This window comes from Nerophis lumbriciformis, linkage group LG22, assembly GCF_033978685.3.
Source record: "Nerophis lumbriciformis linkage group LG22, RoL_Nlum_v2.1, whole genome shotgun sequence".
Classification (NCBI taxonomy): domain Eukaryota; kingdom Metazoa; phylum Chordata; class Actinopteri; order Syngnathiformes; family Syngnathidae; genus Nerophis; species Nerophis lumbriciformis.
The window spans coordinates 40031616-40050880 of record NC_084569.2 but is presented as its reverse complement, the minus strand read 5'-3'; the positions used below and the strand labels follow the sequence as shown (position 1 = coordinate 40050880).

Genomic DNA, 19265 nt, shown 5'->3' with positions numbered 1-19265 from the left:
TGCGATATCTGAAAGGGGGGTACACATTTCTTCCAAAGTAAGAACCCTACCCAGACATATAATACTAGTACACAGCTCATGAAAAACAATATGTTATAGTCATTGTAAGTGGGCCAAAACACTTATATTAGAAAATAATCTCATGGAAATGACTGCTGTCATTTGATTACAATAATAAAACATTGAACTTGTTATTTAGTCAGGTTTAGGACAGGTGTGCTGCAGGTCTGACGTCGCTCACATGTGCTCCACTGAATGCTCAAGGAGTTTTTGCGTTTGCTCGCACATATGGAAAATTAGAGGGAACATTGTTTAGGGGTATCCATAATACGCCGACAGGGAGAAGTTTTTATTTACATGATGAGTCGGGCGTGTCTTGACCTCCGCGGCGGAGGCTCTGCCGAACCTTTGAGGCCGACTCACCGAACCCCTAGGGTTCGATCGAACCCAGGTTAAGAACCACTGACCTAATCATATTGTTTCTTCAACTTAAAAATAGCTGACCGTTTTTCCCCCTTCTCTGGGATTCTATTCCCAGTTTTGATCTCGGACGTCTGCTCACTTGTAGCATATAAGCAGAGGTGGGTAGAGTAGCCAGAAATTGTACTCAAGTAAGAGTACTGTTACTTTAGAGATTTATTACTCAAGTAAAAGTAAGGAGTAGTCACCCAAATATTTACTTGAGTAAAAGTAAAAAGTATGTTGTAAAAAAACTACTCAAGTACTGAGTAACTGATGAGTAACATACACACACATATCATATATATATATATATATATATATATACACACACACACATATATACATATATATATATATATATATATATATATATATATATATATATATATACACATATATATATATATATATATTTATATATATATATATATATATATATATATATATATATATATATATATATATATATATATACATTGATATATACAGTATATAATTTATATTTATTTTTTTTGCCGTTTTTGTTTACATGTTAAAGGTGTTTTAATGAATATACATGCATGTTTAACACATATAGATTCCTTTCTTTCATGAAGACAAGAATATAAGTTGGTGTATTACCTGATTCTGATGACTTGCATTGATTGTAATCAGACAGTAGTGATGATAACGTCCATGTTTTCAAATGGAGGAGAAAAAAAGTTCCTTCTTTCTGTCTAATACCACATGAAAGTGGTTGGTTTTTGGCATCTTATTTGTCCAGCTTCCATATTCGTTTTAAGACACTTTACAAGAAATACATTGGCGGCAAATTCCGTAGCTTGTTTGCGCAGGCTTTCGGAGACTCTTATTTTGAAAGCGCAGGCGCGATGGAGCGGCACTTTTATTGTGAAGACAGGAACTGTGCAGTCAGTCTTTAGGCTTTTGACGGGATGTACGGTTGAAATAAAAAATGGTCTTTTTTCCTTCACACTTTTGATTGATTGATTGGAACTTGTATTAGTAGATTGCACAGTACAGTACATATTCCGTACAATTGACCACTAAATGGTAACACCCCAATAAGTTTTTCAACTTGTTTAAGTCAGGTCATGTGACCGCCTGGCTCTGTTTGATTGGTCCAACGTCACCAGTGACTGCATCTGATTGGTGGAACGGAGTGAATGTCACCAGTGACTGTATTTGTTGAAACGCAGGCACTATGAAGGTCTGTCTGACAGACCAAAACAAACAAAGCGTGCATTAACAGATCGATAAAAATTAGTAGCGAGTAGCGAGCTGAATGTAGATAAAAGTAGCGGAGTAAAAGTAGCGTTTCTTCTCTATAAATATACTCAAGTAAAAGTAAAAGTATGTTGCATTAAAACTACTCTTAGAAGTACAATTTATCCCAAAAGTTACTCAAGTAGATGTAACGGAGTAAATGTAGCGCGTTACTACCCACCTCTGCATATAAGAATATTCTATTACTGTTAAGCAAACTATGAATAATAAAACATGTGTCCTTTATCGTAGCTACACGTATGACAAATATACGCGTGAAAATCAGTGGTATTCAGTGAGGTAAGATGAATTCACAGTTCATTGCTCCTGCCAAATGAATTGCACTGAGTGGACCGGATCACCACTCCAAGATGGCGGCCTCGTGTCTCGTCAGCGGCAGTAGGCAGTAGCGCTCGATGCTGCGTACCCTTAGAATAGTGGTTCTTAACCTGGGTTTGATGGAACCCTAGGGGTTCGGTGAGTTGTGGATACGGCAACAGCAGAAGTCGGACAGATTTGCATTTGCAGGTGTGTAATTTGTTGTGAGTTTATGCACTGTGTTGGTTTTGTTGTTTGAACAAGGTGATGTTCATGCACGCTTCATTTTGTGCACCAGTAAAAAAAACATGGTAACACTTTAGTATGGGGAACATATTCACCATTAATTAGTTGCTTATTAACATGCAAATTAGTAACATATTGGCTCTTAACTAGCCATTATTAAGTACTTATTAATGCCTTATTCGGCATGGCCTTATTATAACCCTAACCCTGGCCCTAACCCTCTAACCCTAACCCTAACCAAATAACTCTAAATTAAGTCTTTGTTACTTAGAATATGTTCCCCATACTAAAGCGTTACCAAAAACATATAGGATTGAATTCAAAGTCTCCCTACTAACCCACCAGTGCCTCCATGGAAATGCCCCCCCTCTACCTCAAAGAACTACTCACCCCCAAATCCTCCACACGACACCTCCGCTCCGGACAGGCTAACCTCCGAGGACAAAGCTACAAACAATGGGAGACCTGGGCTTTCTGCTCCGCCCGCTCCCAGTCTGTGGAACGCTTTCCCTGACCACCTGAGGGCACCGCAGACTGTGGATGCTTTTAAAAAAAGGCTTAAAAAAACCTTTTTAAAAAAGCATTTTTTTAGATGTATGCATACTAGTTTTAGCTATTTGGCTGTTGTAGTTTTTATTAGGGCCCGCATGGCCCATTGTAAAAGGAATCCCAACGGGAGTCCTTTTACAATGGGACATAAGGACCTATTGAATTTGTAAGGTTTTATTCTTTATTATTAGGGCCCGCATGGCCCATTGTATAAGGACTCCCAAAGGGAGTCCTTATGCAATGGGACATAAGGACCTATTGAATTTGTAAGGTTTTATTCTTTATTATTATTCTTCCGCACTTTGCAGCTTTGCGCTGTAATTTGACCCCCTTAACATACTTCAAAACTCACCAAATTTAACACACACATCAGGACCTCCAAAAATTGCCTTTTAATGAAAAAAAAGAACCTCAAAATTGCGCTCTAGCGTCCCTTAGAAAGAAAACTGCCTCTAACTCCCAGTAGGAATGTCATAGAGACATGAAACAAAAACCTATATGTAGGTCTCACTTAGACCTACTTTTCCTTAATTAATTTCCTCGGGCAAAAATCTACAGGAAGTTGGCAATTCCCCCTTCAAGACAAAAAAGTACTAAAAACAGTAACTTTTGCCTCTTTGAGCTGTATTTTGACCCCCTTGACATGCTTCAAAACTCACCAAACTGAACGCACACATCAGGACTGGCAAACATTGCGATCTAAAAAAAAAACCTAACCCCAAATCTCAAAATTGCGCTCTAATGCAATTTTTTAATAAAACGCAAAAAAACCCTGCTCCTCGGAAGAAAAAAATGACAAAACTGCCTGTAACTCCCACTGTCGGAGAGACATGAAACAAAAACCTCTATGTAGGTCTCACTTAGACCTACATTTCATAAATTGACAACCCCCAGCAAAAATCAACAGGAAGTTTGCTATTCCCCCTTCAAAACAAATTTTTTGTAAAAACCGGTCACCTTCCTTCAAAAACTATCTCCTCTGAGCGCGTTTGTCGTTTCGCCTTCAAACTAACACAGGAGAGAGATTGAACCCTTGTGATTACAATGACAGAAGCGCTTTTTTTTCTAACTGCTCCGGTTTTGATTTTATGACCCTTCAAAGACCCGCTGCGCTGATGCTGCTGTGCTGCTGTTTTTTTAAGATGGCTGCTTAAAAGCAGGAAGCACCAACGTGCCCACACAATGCAGACAAGGTAGGTACACTAGACAAAAGTCTTGGGACACTTCAGACTAAAAGTAGACAAAAGTATTGGGACACTTATGACTATCACTGGACAAAAGTATTGGGACATTTAGGACTAGCACCTGCCAAATATGCGGGCCCGACCAATGCTGCTTGCAGCTTTAATTATTATTATTATTCTTCCGCAACTTTGCGCTGTAATTTGACCCCCTTAACATGCTTCAAAACTCACCAAATTTGACACACACATCAGTAATATATGGCAAAACTTTTTTATCAAAAAAACAAACCCCAAAACTCAAAATTGCGCTCTAGCGCCCCCTAGGAAAAAAAAAAACTAGACTGCCTGTAACTCATCCTAGGAAAGTCGGAGAGACATGAAACAAAAACCTCTATGTAGGTCTGACTTAGACCTACATTTCATAATGGTACATCTTTGGGCAAAAATCAACAGGAAGTTGGCAATTCCCCCTTCAAGACAAAAATGTACTAAAAACAGTCACTTTTGCCTCTTTGCGCTGTAATTTCACCCCCTTAACATGCTGCAAAACTCACCAAACTAAACACACACATCAGGACTGGCAAAAATTGCCATCTAATAAAAAAAACCTAACCCCAAATCTCAAAATTGCGCTCTAGCGCAATTTTTGAATAAAACGCAGAAAAAACTGCTTAGGACTAACACTGGACAAAAGTATTGGGACACCTAGGATTTAATCTGGACAAAAGTATTGGGACACTTCGGACTACCACTAGACAAAAGTATTAGGACACTTAGGACTAAAACTGGACAAAAGTATTGGGACACTTAGGACTACCACTGGACAAAAGTATTGGGACACTTACACTGGACAAAAGTATTGGGACACTTACACTGGACAAAAGTATTGGGACACTTAGACTGGACAAAAGTATTGGGACACTTAGGACTACAACTTGACAAAAGTCTTGGGACACTTAGGACTAAAACTGGACAAAAGTATTGGGACACTTAGGACTAGCACCTGCCAAATATGAGGGCCCGACCAACGCTGCTTGCAGCTTTAATTTTATTTATTTATTTATTATCTTTTTATTTATTTATTTATTTTTTAATACACTGTAGCACTTTGAGGTTGTTTACTCAATGTAAAGTGCTTTTTACAAATACAGGTAAAAGCCAGTAAATTAGAATATTTTGAAAAACTTGATTTATTTCAGTAATTGCATTCAAAAGGTGTAACTTGTACATCATATTTATTCATTGCACACAGACTGATGCATTCAAATGTTTATTTCATTTAATTTTGATGATTTGAAGTGGCAACAAATGAAAATCCAAAATTCCGTGTGTCACAAAATTAGAATATTACTTAAGGCTAATACAAAAAAGGGATTTTTAGAAATGTTGGCCAACTGAAAAGTATGAAAATGAAAAATATGAGCATGTACAATACTCAATACTTGGTTGGAGCTCCTTTTGCCTCAATTACTGCGTTAATGCGGCGTGGCATGGAGTCGATGAGTTTCTGGCACTGCTCAGGTGTTATGAGAGCCCAGGTTGCTCTGATAGTGGCCTTCAACTCTTCTGCGTTTTTGGGTCTGGCATTCTGCATCTTCCTTTTCACAATACCCCACAGATTTTCTATGGGGCTAAGGTCAGGGGAGTTGGCGGGCCAATTTAGAACAGAAATACCATGGTCCGTAAACCAGGCACGGGTAGATTTTGCGCTGTGTGCAGGCGCCAAGTCCTGTTGGAACTTGAAATCTCCATCTCCATAGAGCAGGTCAGCAGCAGGAAGCATGAAGTGCTCTAAAACTTGCTGGTAGACGGCTGCGTTGACCCTGGATCTCAGGAAACAGAGTGGACCGACACCAGCAGATGACATGGCACCCCAAACCATCACCCAACCATGCAAATTTTGCATTTCCTTTGGAAATCGAGGTCCCAGAGTCTGGAGGAAGACAGGAGAGGCACAGGATCCACGTTGCCTGAAGTCTAGTGTAAAGTTTCCACCATCAGTGATGGTTTGGGGTGCCATGTCATCTGCTGGTGTCAGACCCAAAAACGCAGAAGAGTTGAAGGCCACTATCAGAGCAACCTGGGCTCTCATAACACCTGAGCAGTGCCAGAAACTCATCGACTCCATGCCACGCCGCATTAACGCAGTAATTGAGGCAAAAGGAGCTCCAACCAAGTATTGAGTATTGTACATGCTCATATTTTTCATTTTCATACTTTTCAGTTGGCCAACATTTCTAAAAATCCCTTTTTTGTATTAGCCTTAAGTAATATTCTAATTTTGTGACACACGGAATTTTGGATTTTCATTTGTTGCCACTTCAAATCATCAAAATTAAATGAAATAAACATTTGAATGCATCAGTCTGTGTGCAATGAATAAATATAATGTACAAGTTACACCTTTTGAATGCAATTACTGAAATAAATCAAGTTTTTCAAAATATTCTAATTTACTGGCTTTTACCTGTATATATAATTAATTTGCCCGATCCGACCCACGCGCGGATAAAATCTTATTTTTTTTAATTTCATCCGCCCGATCCGCGGACTCCGCGGTTGTGTCCGCAAACCGCGCATCTCTAGTTGGGTGAATGTGCATATGAAACTGGTGGGGTTCGGTACCTCCAATAAGGTTAAGAACCACTAGTTTATAAGATGTCTATGTTGGCTGGTGTCATTTTCGCTTTGAATGTCTTCTTCTACTCCCCCCCTACTGCTGGTCCATTGTGACGCATGTCTCACTGTGGCCCCCTGCGGGGTGGCGGGTGTACTGCATACAGGAGCCCCCCTAGTTTGAATGGCTCCATCAAGCCCGTTTGACTGATGTTCGGCGGGCCAAAGGGAAAGCTCTGGCGGGCCGGACGTAGTTGATGATTTCACCGCAGGAGTGCCGGACTTTATGTGCGAGCGTCCGACACGTGCGCGCGCCTGAGCGTGACGGCCGCGTGTTCCTGTTTGGGAACACTTCCACCTTGACACCGGCACAGATTAGTGACGAGCCGCCGGAGCGCGACCGTTCCCCCGGTCCCCTCTTTTTTTGGTGAAACGCCGGCTCGACTTCCTGTTCCTCTTCACCTTCAAAGACACAATCAATCTGCGGGAGGAGCGTGCGCCTGTCAGCGCCACATTCCTGTGCGTACCAACAGGGGGGGGGTGGTGTATTCGCACTATTTACTCTTCTCCCTTTTGGAAAGCGGACACGGCTCTCGCGCTGTCGCTCCCGTTTGTCATCGTAACGAACAATGGTGTTGTGCAACCCGATCGCCGTCTCCCGCTACCTTCGTTCCTTCCATCCCTGACCTTTGTGCAAGGATACGGTTTCTCTCCCTGGCTTGAGACTTTCTTAAAATAAAGCAGCTTGCCGTTCTCTTCCTCACACGCATGCACGCACATCGGGCCTTCTAGGGCCATCGCGGCAGCTGTGCGGCGAGGCCAGAGTGCAGAGACGGAGGATTAAGACAACGTGCGCGGCCTAAACTGTTTTGGAGAGGAGCGCGAGGGGGCGACGGGAGGAGGGTCACGGAGGGTTTCCTGGGATAAACCAGAGCGGGGCGCAAGTGGAATGAAACAACGCTCCACTCGCATGGTGATTTACGACTATTTCACTTCCCTTTTGATGCCGATATTGAAGCCCTGAGGACTGTCCGATACCGATATCGATCTGATACGATATCAATAGGAACCCTACATACTAGTAGGGTATAGTATTGCAGTACTAATGAATCAAAAACGGTACCATACTCTGTTTGAAAAGTACCGGTTTTCGGGCATGACATCATGTCGTGACATACGAGCGGAGGAGCATGCTCGGCAGCGCACACACACAGAGTACTTACAAGCAGACACAGTGTGTAGACAGAAAAGGGAGAATGGACACATTTTGGTGTAAAAAGTCAAGATAAAGGTGAAGTTATAACACTGAAACACCCTCAGGAAGAGCTGCTTTAAGACATGGCTAGCTAGCTAGCGGCTAATTTTAAATTAAAATTAAAATTTAAAGTACCATTGATTATCACACACACACTAGGTGTGGTGAAATGTGTCCTCTGCATTTGACCCATCCCCTTGTTCACCCCCTGGGAGGTGAGGGGAGCAGTGAGCAGCAGCGGTGGCCGCGCCCGGGAATCATTTTTGGTGATTTAACCCCCAATACCTATATCTGTTTATACCTTTATATACCTATATATATATATATATATATACTGTATTTACCTTTATATACCTATATACATGTATATATACCTATACTGTATATACTTTTATATACTTATATATCTATACTGTATATACTTTTATATACCTGTTTATACCTTTATATACCTTTTTATACCTTTATATACCTATATATATATATACCTATATATATATATACCTATACTGCCTTTACCTTTATATATCTATATACATATATATACACCTATACTGTATATACCTATATACATCTATACCTAAACATATACCTATACTTCATATACCTTGATATACCTATATATATATATATATATATATATATACCTATATATATATATATATATATATATATATATATATATATATATATACCTATATACATATATATATATATATATATATATATATACCTATATACATGTTGTACACACACACACATATATATATATATATATACATACACACTGTATTTACCTTTATATACCTATATACATGTATATATACCTATACTGTATATACTTTTATATACTTATATACCTATACTGTATATACTTTTATATACCTGTTTATACCTTTATATACCTATATATATATATATATATATATATATATATATATATATATATATATATATATATATATATATATATACCTATACTGCATTTATCTTTATATATCTATATACATATATATACACCTATACTGTATATACTTTTAAATACTTATATACCTATACTGTATATACCTATATACATCTATACCTATACATATACCTATACTTCATATACCTTGATATACATATATATATAAATATAAATAAATATATATATATATGTATATATACCTATATACATGTTGTACACACATATATATGCATACCTATATACCTAATATAAATATATATATATATACCTATATACATGTTGTACACACACACATATATATATACATATATTATATATATATACATACATATATATATACTGTATATACCTTTATATACCTACGTATATACATACCTACACTGTAAATACCTTTATATACCTCTTTACATATATACTTATACTGTATATACCTTTATATACCTATATACATATATACCTTTATATATCTATATATATTTATATATACATATATATATATATATATATATATATACATATATATATATATATATATATATATATATATATATATATATATATATATATATATATATATATATATATATATATATATAAATATGTCTTAATAAGGTTATCCAAAAAATAGTGCTCGATACCGTAGTAGAGCGCAATATATGTATGTGTGGGGAAAAAATCACAAGACTATTTCATCTCTACAGGCCTGTTTCATGAGGGGGGGTACCTGACGATTGAGGGTACCCCCCCTCATGAAACAGGCCTGTAGAGATGAAATAGTCTTGTGATTTTTTTCCCACACATACATATATATATATATATATATATACACACACACATATACATATAAAGGTATAGCTACAATCGGGCGGAAGGCGGCGTACACCCTGGACAAGTCGCCACCTCATCGCAGGGCCAACACAGATATATATATATATATATATATATATATATATATATATATATATATATATATACATACATACATGTATATATATACATACATACATGTATATATATATATACATACATGTATATATATATATATATATATATATATATATATATATATATATATATATATATATATATATATATATACCAAGCAACCCCCCCGTACCAAAAAGCCCTTGATGAAAGCGGATACAATTTCACCCTCACCTATGAACCCACGCCAGGAAACCAGCCAAAAAAGAACAGAAAACGAAACGGCATCATCTGGTACAACCCCCCATACAGCAAAAACGTCTCAACGAACATTGGACACAAATTCCTCAATCTGATTGACAAACACTTTCCCAAAGACAACAACCTAAGAAAAGTATTCAACAAGAACAACATTAAATTGAGCTACAGCTGCATGAACAATATACGACAAATCATCTCAAACCACAACAAAACAATTGCAAATGAGCCGTCGACCCCCAGTCAGAACGACTCCAAAACCAACAAAGCATGTAACTGTCGAAAGAAACCTGATTGCCCCCTCAACGGGGGATGCTTACAAACATCAGTTGTCTACCAATCTAAGGTAATACGCAAGGACATTAACACATCCGACACATATGTAGGATTAACCGAGGGTGAATTCAAAACCAGATGGAACAACCACAAGGCTTCTTTCAGGAACAAAAACCTGCGAAATACCACAGAACTCAGCAAACACATTTGGGACCTCAAAGACAATAATGTTGAATATTCAATAACATGGCAAATTCTTGCATCCAGCACACCTTACAATAGTGGTAATAAAAGATGCAACCTATGCTTGAAAGAGAAACTGTTTATTATTTACCGTCCAGACCTGTCATCCCTCAACAAGCGCAGCGAAATTGTAACAACATGCCGCCATAGACGGAAACACCTCCTAGGTAACACATGAACCAATCACCACGCCCCTAGGCCAGCCTGTACCCACCCACTCTGTGCCCTATATAAACCATGGTATGCGAATGCTCCCATTAAAATCTCCTGACGATTGAGGGTACCCCCCCTCATGAAACAGGCCTGTAGAGATGAAATAGTCTTGTGATTTTTTTTTCCCCACACATACATATATATATATATATATATATATATGTGTGTGTATATGTATATAAAGGTATATGTAAGCAAATATTAACATTGCTGTATGTATACTTTTGACCCAGCACATTTGCTCACATTTTCAGTAGAGCCATAATAAATTCATAAAAGAAGCAAACTTCATGAATGTTTTTTGTGACCAACAAGTATGTGCTCCAATCACTACATCACAAACAAATAAGAGTTGTAGAAATGATTGGAAACTCAAGACAGCCATGACATGATGTTCTTTACAAGTGTATGTACACTTTTGACCATGACTGTATATATATATATATATATATATATATATATATATATATATATATATATATATACTGTATATACCTTTATGAATACCTATATACCTATACATATACCTGTACTGTATATACCTGTATATACTTATATACATATATATATATACCTATACTGTATATACCTGTATATACTTATATATATATACCTATACTGTATATACCTTTATGAATACCTATATACCTATACATATACCTGTACTGTATATACATTTTTAATACATATATACCTATACATATACTGTATATACTGGTTTATATACCTATACAGTTTAACCTTGATATACCTGTATACCTATACATATATCTATACTGTATATACCTTTATATATACATACATATATACCTATACTGTATATACCTATATACATATAACTATACATATACCTATACAGTATATACCTATATACATAAATACATATACAGTATATACCTTTATATACCTATACGGTATATACCTTTATATACCTATATACATATACCTATACTGTATATACCTTTATATACCTATATACACAGACCTATACTGTATATACCTTTATATACCTATATATATATATATATATATATATATATATATATATATATACCTATACTGTATATACCTTTATACAACCATATACATATATTTACCTATATACCTTATATACCTATACTGGCTCACCTGCACTGGCTTCCTGTGCACTTAAGATGCGACTTTTATGTTTTACTACTTACGTATAAAATACGAAAGGGTCTTTCTTGCCCTGATGTGGGATCTGAGCCGAGGATGTGGTTGTGGCTTGTGCAGCCCTTTGAGACACTTGTGATTAAGGGCTATATAAGTCAACTTTGATTGATTGACAGGTTCAGTTGTCTACATTGCACCATCCATAATAGGTTACAGTTGTTTGCTGCATGTTCCACGCATAATAAAACGCCACAATTTGGAGCATGTAGCTGTGCAGGAAATGAGTGTCTCCATGGTCTATGCAAACAGCTTCATTTCCTTGTACTTGCTATAATTGCACACGCAGTCTTAGTATAGTCTCTCCTACTAGTACTGCTCATCTCTCCTGACACAAACTTCATTCTTTGTTGGAAGAAAAGGAAAGTGCTCCGACTCACAAAAGAGATGCAGGCGGCCAGCAGTAAGATTCGGACCAGCAGGTCCTCAAACTGTTCCACGACCAACTCCCAGATGGTTTTTCCTGCAAGAAACACACGCAGTCACTTACTGAGTAGTACTGGTTGTTATGTACCTGCAGCATCTTTCTACTGTATGTACAGTACAGCGCACAGATCAGATATAAAAATACTACTAAAAGTGGAATAAAAGAGCGGGAGTAATGTAATTTAACTTTTTCAGTTTTTTAAATGTATTTCTTTGTTTAAAAAAAAAAAATGAATCAAAATCAATGTTATAAATGATTGACCTATTTTAAGGATCCACATCAAATATTATATTTTTAATTAATTTTGGGGGAAAATATTGCTCATCTTGTTTTTTGTGATAAAAAATGGTTATCTTTGTCTAAAAATGGCACATAAAACATAACATAACATTTTTTTAACTTTATGTCAACAGATAGCCATGAAGTTGATCAAGACATGTTGAAGCGTTGAAAGTCAAAAAGTGATATCTGACTTATTTGAACACTTTTTGAGCCCTAGTGGTTACAATCAATATTGCCATGGTTTTGAAAATGACAACTATCAAAATGCTTTCATTTGTCAGTGGAAAAGACAAAGTGTGCAAGTAAAGATGGACACTCACCTTCCTCCGCTGGCAGCTCTGAAAGAGAGAGCAGAGACATGGTCATGTGACATGTTTACTGTCCAATGTTGTAGTGACATACACACCAACAAGTCATAATCATTAGAATACACACCACATGCAAGTAATCATTATAATACATGCAAATAATCATTATAATACATGCAAATAATCATTATAATACATGCAAATAATCATTATAATACATGCAAATAATCATTATAATACATGCAAGTAATCATTATAATACATGCAAATAATCATTATAATACATGCAAATAATCATTATAATACAAGCAAATAATAATTATAATACATGGAAATAATCATTGAAAAACATGCAAATAATCATTATAATACATGCAAATAATCATTATAAAACATGCAAATAATCATTCAAATACATGCAAATAATCATTATAAAACATGCAAATAATCATGATAATACATGCAATTAATCATTATAATACATGCAAATAATCATAACAATACATAAAAATAATCATTATGATACATGCAAATAATAATTATAATACATGCACATAATTATAATGCATGCAAACAATCATTATAAAACATGCAAATAATCATAATACATGCAAATAATTATAATGCATGCAAATAACCATAAAACATGCAAATAATCATTATAATACATGCAAATACTCATAATGCATGCAAATAAATATAATGAATGCAAATAATCATAAAACATGCAAATAATCATTATAATACATGCAAATAATCATTATAATACACACACCATGCAAATAATCATTATAATACATGCAAATAATCATTATAATACATGCAAATAATTATTATAATACTTGCAAATAATCATAATACACACAGCATGCAAATAATCATTATAACTAATGCAAATTATTATTATAATACATGCAAATAATCATTATAATACACACAACATGCAAATAATCATTATAAAACATGCAAATAATTATTATAAAACATGCAAATAATCATTCTAATACACACAACATGCAAAAAACATTATAATACATGCAAATAATTATTATAATACATGCAAATAATCATAATACACACAACATGTAAATAATCATTGTAACATGCAAATAATTATTATAACACATGCAAATAATCATTATAATACACACAACATGCAAATAATCATTATATAACATACAAATAATTATTATAATACATGCAAATAATTATAATACATGCAAATAATCATGATAATACACACAACATCATTATAAAACATGCAAATGATCATTCTGAAACATGCAAATTATCATTATGATACATGCAAATAATCATTATAATACATGCAAATAATCATTATATTACATGCGAATAATCATTCTAAAACATGCAAATTATCATTATATTACATGCAAATAATCATTATAACACACAACATGCAAATAATCATTATAATACATGCAAATAATCATTATAATACATGCAAATAATCATTATAATACATGCATACATGCAAATAATCATTATAATACATGCAAATTATCATAATACATGCACATAATCATTAAAATGAAAAACCCAAAACCAGTGAAGTTGTCACGTTGTGTAAATGATAAATAAAAAGACAGTACAATTTTTTGCAAATCCTTTTCAACTTATATTCAATTGAATAGACTGCAAAGACAAGATATTTAACGTTCTAACTGGAAAACTTGTTTTTTTTGCAAATATTAGCTGATTGGGAATTTGATTCCTGCAACATCTTTAAAAAAAAGCTGGCACAGGTGGCAAAAAAGAGTGAGAAAATTGAGGAATGCTCATCAAAGACTTATTTGGAACATCCCACGGGTGAACAGGCTAATTGGGAACAGGTGGGAGCCATGATTGGCTATAAAAGCAGCTTCCATGAAATGCTCAGTCATTCCCAAACAAGGACGGGGCGAGGGTCACCACTTTGTCAACAAATGCCTGAGCAAATTGTTTAAGAACAACATTTCTCAACAAGGAATTTAGGGATTTCACCATCTACGCTCCGTAATATCATCAAAAGGTTCAGAGAATCTGGAGAAATCACTGCATGTAAGCCATGATACTATGGACCTTCGATCCCTCAGGCTGTACTGCATCAAAAAGCGACATCAGTGTGTAAAGGATATCACCACATGGGTTCAGGAAGACTTCAGAAAACCACTGTCAGTAACTACAGTTGGTCGCTACATCTGTCAGTGTAAGTTAAAATTCTACTATGCAAAGCCAAAGCCATTTTATCAACAACACCCAGAAACGCCGCCAGCTTCGCTGGGCCCGTCTAAGATGGACTGATGCAGAGTGGAAAAGTGTTCTGTGGTCTGACGAGTCCACATTTCAAATAGTTTTTGGAAACTGTGGACGTCTTGTCCTCCGGACCAAAGAGGAAAAGAACCATCCGGATTGCTATAGGCGCAAAGTTGAAAAAGTCAGCATGTGTGATGGTATGGGGGTGTATTAGTGCCCAAGACATGGGTAACTTACACATCTGTGAAGGCACCATTAATGCTGAAAGGTACATACAGCTTTTGGAGCAACATATGTTGCCATCCAAGCAACGTTATCTCCGGCTTATTAGTGATTCCCAGAGCCCAAAAAAAGTCTGCGGGCTATAGAGCGTTTTCTATTGGGGCTCCAGTACTATGGAATGCCCTCCCGGTAACAATTAGAGATGCTACCTCAGTAGAAGCATTTAAGTCCCATCTTAAAACTCATTTGTATACTCTAGCCTTTAAATAGCCCCCCCTTTAGACCAGTTGATCTGCCGTTTCTTTTCTTTTCTCCTCTGCTCCGCTTTTCCTTGAGGGGGGGGGGCACAGGTCCGGTGGCCATGGATGAAGTGCTGGCTGTCCAGAGTCGGGACCCGGGGTGGACCGCTCGCCTGTGCATCGGCTGGGAACATCTCTACGCTGCTGACCCGTCTCCGCTCGGGATGGTGTCCTGCTGGCCCCACTATGGACTGGACTCTTACTATTATGTTGGATCCACTATGGACTGGACTCTCACAATATTATGTCAGACCCACTCGACATCCATTGCTTTCGGTCTCCCCTAGAGGGGGGGGGGGGGGGTTACCCACATATGCGGTCCTCTCCAAGGTTTCTCATAGTCATTCACATCGACGTCCCACTGGGGTGAGTTTTTCCTTGCCCGTATGTGGGCTTTGTACCGAGGATGTCGCTGTGGCTTGTGCAGCCCCTTTGAGACACTTGTGATTTAGGGCTATATAAATAAAGGGAGGGTGTGTTCTAACTATCGTGGGATCACACTCCTCAGCCTTCCCGGTAAGGTCTATTCAGGTGTACTGGAGAGGAGGCTACGCCGGATAGTCGAACCTCGGATTCAGGAGGAACAGTGTGGTTTTCGTCCTGGTCGTGGAACTGTGGACCAGCTCTATACTCTCGGCAGGGTCCTTGAGGGTGCATGGGAGTTTGCCCAACCAGTCTACATGTGCTTTGTGGACTTGGAGAAGGCATTCGACCGTGTCCCTCGGGAAGTCCTGTGGGGAGTGCTCAGAGAGTATGGGGTTTCGGACTGTCTGATTGTGGCGGTCCGCTCCCTGTATGATCAGTGTCAGAGCTTGGTTCGCATTGCCGGCAGTAAGTCGGACACGTTTCCGGTGAGGGTTGGACTCCGCCAAGGCTGCCCTTTGTCACCGATTCTGTTCATAACTTTTATGGACAGAATTTCTAGGCGCAGTCAAGGCGTTGAGGGGATCCGGTTTGGTGGCTGCAGGATTAGGTCTCTGCTTTTTGCAGATGATTTGGTCCTGATGGCTTCATCTGGCCAGGATCTTCAGCTCTCACTGGATCGGTTCGCAGCTGAGTGTGAAGCGACTGGGATGAGAATCAGCACCTCCAAGTCCGAGTCCATGGTTCTCGCCCGGAAAAGGGTGGAGTGCCATCTCCGGGTTGGGGAGGAGATCTTGCCCCAAGTGGAGGAGTTCAAGTACCTCGGAGTCTTGTTCACGAGTGAGGGAAGAGTGGATCGTGAGATCGACAGGCGGATCGGTGCGGCGTCTTCAGTAATGCGGACGCTGTATCGATCCGTTGTGGTGAAGAAGGAGCTGAGCCGGAAGGCAAAGCTCTCAATTTACCGGTCGATCTACGTTCCCATCCTCACCTATGGTCATGAGCTTTGGGTTATGACCGAAAGGACAAGATCACGGGTACAAGCGGCCGAAATGAGTTTCCTCCGCCGGGTGGCGGGGCTCTCCCTTAGAGATAGGGTGAGAAGCTCTGTCATCCGGGGGGAGCTCAAAGTAAAGTCGCTGCTCCTCCGCATCGAGAGGAGCCAGATGAGGTGGTTCGGGCATCTGGTCAGGATGCCACCCGAGCGCCTCCCTAAGGAGGTGTTTAGGGCATGTCCGACCGGTAGGAGGCCACGAGGAAGACCCAGGACACGTTGGGAAGACTATGTCTCCCGGCTGGCCTGGGAACGCCTCGGGATCCCCCGGGAGGAGCTGGACGAAGTGGCTGGGGAGAGGGAAGTCTGGGCTTCCCTGCTTAGGCTGCTGCCCCCGCGACCCGACCTCGGATAAGCGGAAGAAGATGGATGGATGGATAAATAAAGATTGATTGATTGATTGATCTTGGACGCCCCTGCTTATTTCAGCAAGACAATGCCAAGCCGCGTGTTACAACAGCATGTGTAAAAGAGTGCAGACCTGTCTCCCATTGAAAATGTGTGAAGGCTAAAATATGAGAAGGGAGACCGTCGAACAACTTAAGCTGTACATCAAGCAAGAACGGGAAATAATTCCACTTCAAAAATGTGTCTCCTCAGTTCCCAAACCTTTACTGAGTGTTGTTAAAAGGAAAGGCCATGTAACACACTGGTAAAAATGCCCTTCTGACTACTTTTTTGCAATGTGTTGCTGCCATTAAATTCTAAGTTCATGATTATTTTCAGAAAAAAAACAAGTTTCTCAGTGTGAACATGAAATATCTTGTCTTTGCAGTCTATTCAATTGAATATAAGTTGAAAAGGATTTGTTGTATCCTCTTTTTATTTACCATTTACACAACCTGCTTTTGGCTTTTGTATACATCAAATATCAATATTGATCATATGTATGAACATGTACAGTGTGTATTAAATATATATCAATATTAAAATTGGGATTATTTTCATTGCGTGTGCTCTCCATCATGCATCTCTCTCTCTCTCTCCCTCTGTCGCTCGCCCTCACCGTTGTAGCCATACTTGTCCAGGTTCTTCTGGAACTGCTCGGGCGAGAGGCCCGTGTCCTCGGTGATGCCAAAGTAGGACAGGACATCCTGGGACTCTTTCATGTGCGCGTTGTCCATGCCGGCTGAGGGCAAAGCAGCAGAAGTGAGCGACACACACACACACACACACACACACACACACACACACACACACACACACGAGTATGTAGAAGATACTCACAAGTTTGTGTAGTCAAGTCGACGCACCTCTTTAGTGTAGTGTGCGAGCCCCTCGCTTCAATCTCTCTCTCTCTCTCTCTCTGGGACCTCGCTCTCCTCCAGGAGGACTGACAGGACGTGCAACTTGGCAAACTCTTCTCCAAAGTTTTATACGCGTGAAAAGGGCCCTCATTGGTGCCTGCTGGGCGCGCGCACGGCCCCCATTGGCTGCAGGCGCCACAAGTGGGGGGGGTGAGAGGGCAACAACTGCAGAGGGGTCCGACGGGGCCGGCGAGCTGGAAATAAGATGTGTAAAGGGGGCCACTTGGTGAATGACAGCTAGGGGACACTGAGGGGACACGCGGGGCCACTTTGTCTACCACTCGCCATGCACAGAAAGAAAAAAATACATTCACACCTGAATCGGCATTCTTACTCGGGCCCGTTTTAAATCCAGTCACAATTTTCTCCCCCCCCAAAAAAAAAAGTTTTTTTATTTTTTTTCCCCAAAATGTTTTAAAAAGACATTTTTAGACAAACTCCATGTAACCAGAAAGTGTTTAACCTTGTTTGAAAATGTTTTATTAAACAAAACATGTATGTGTATATATGCAGATATATGTACATAAATATGTGTATTTATATATTTGTATATATCCATCCATTTTCTACCGCTTGTCCATATTAATACATATATATGTACATATAGGTGTATATATGTGTGTATATATATATATATATATATATATATATATATATATATATATATATGTATATGTGTACATATGTGTATTTATATATGTATATATAAATATGTATACATGTGTGTATATATATAGGTATGCATATTAATACTTATTTATGTGTGTATATATGCAGATATA

General features: G+C 38.2%; 1 protein-coding gene across 2 annotated transcripts in view; it reads right to left on the bottom strand.

Moving 5' to 3' along the window:
- The window catches only part of atp2a1 (ATPase sarcoplasmic/endoplasmic reticulum Ca2+ transporting 1), a 119176-nt gene extending 100540 nt beyond the window's left edge, over positions 1-18636 (bottom strand). Inside the window, exons 1-4 of one of the 2 annotated variants that reach the window (XM_061973853.2) lie at positions 18404-18636; positions 18183-18305; positions 12995-13012; positions 12346-12428 (exon numbers count right to left, since the gene is read on the bottom strand). In XM_061973853.2, the coding sequence (XP_061829837.2) occupies positions 12346-12428; positions 12995-13012; positions 18183-18300 (219 nt within the window). In that variant the 5' untranslated portion in view covers positions 18301-18305; positions 18404-18636. The remainder of the gene's footprint in view (positions 1-12345; positions 12429-12994; positions 13013-18182; positions 18306-18403) is intronic. The other variant, XM_061973854.2, reaches the window with a different exon arrangement.
- Between the last annotated feature and the right edge of the window lie 629 nt (positions 18637-19265).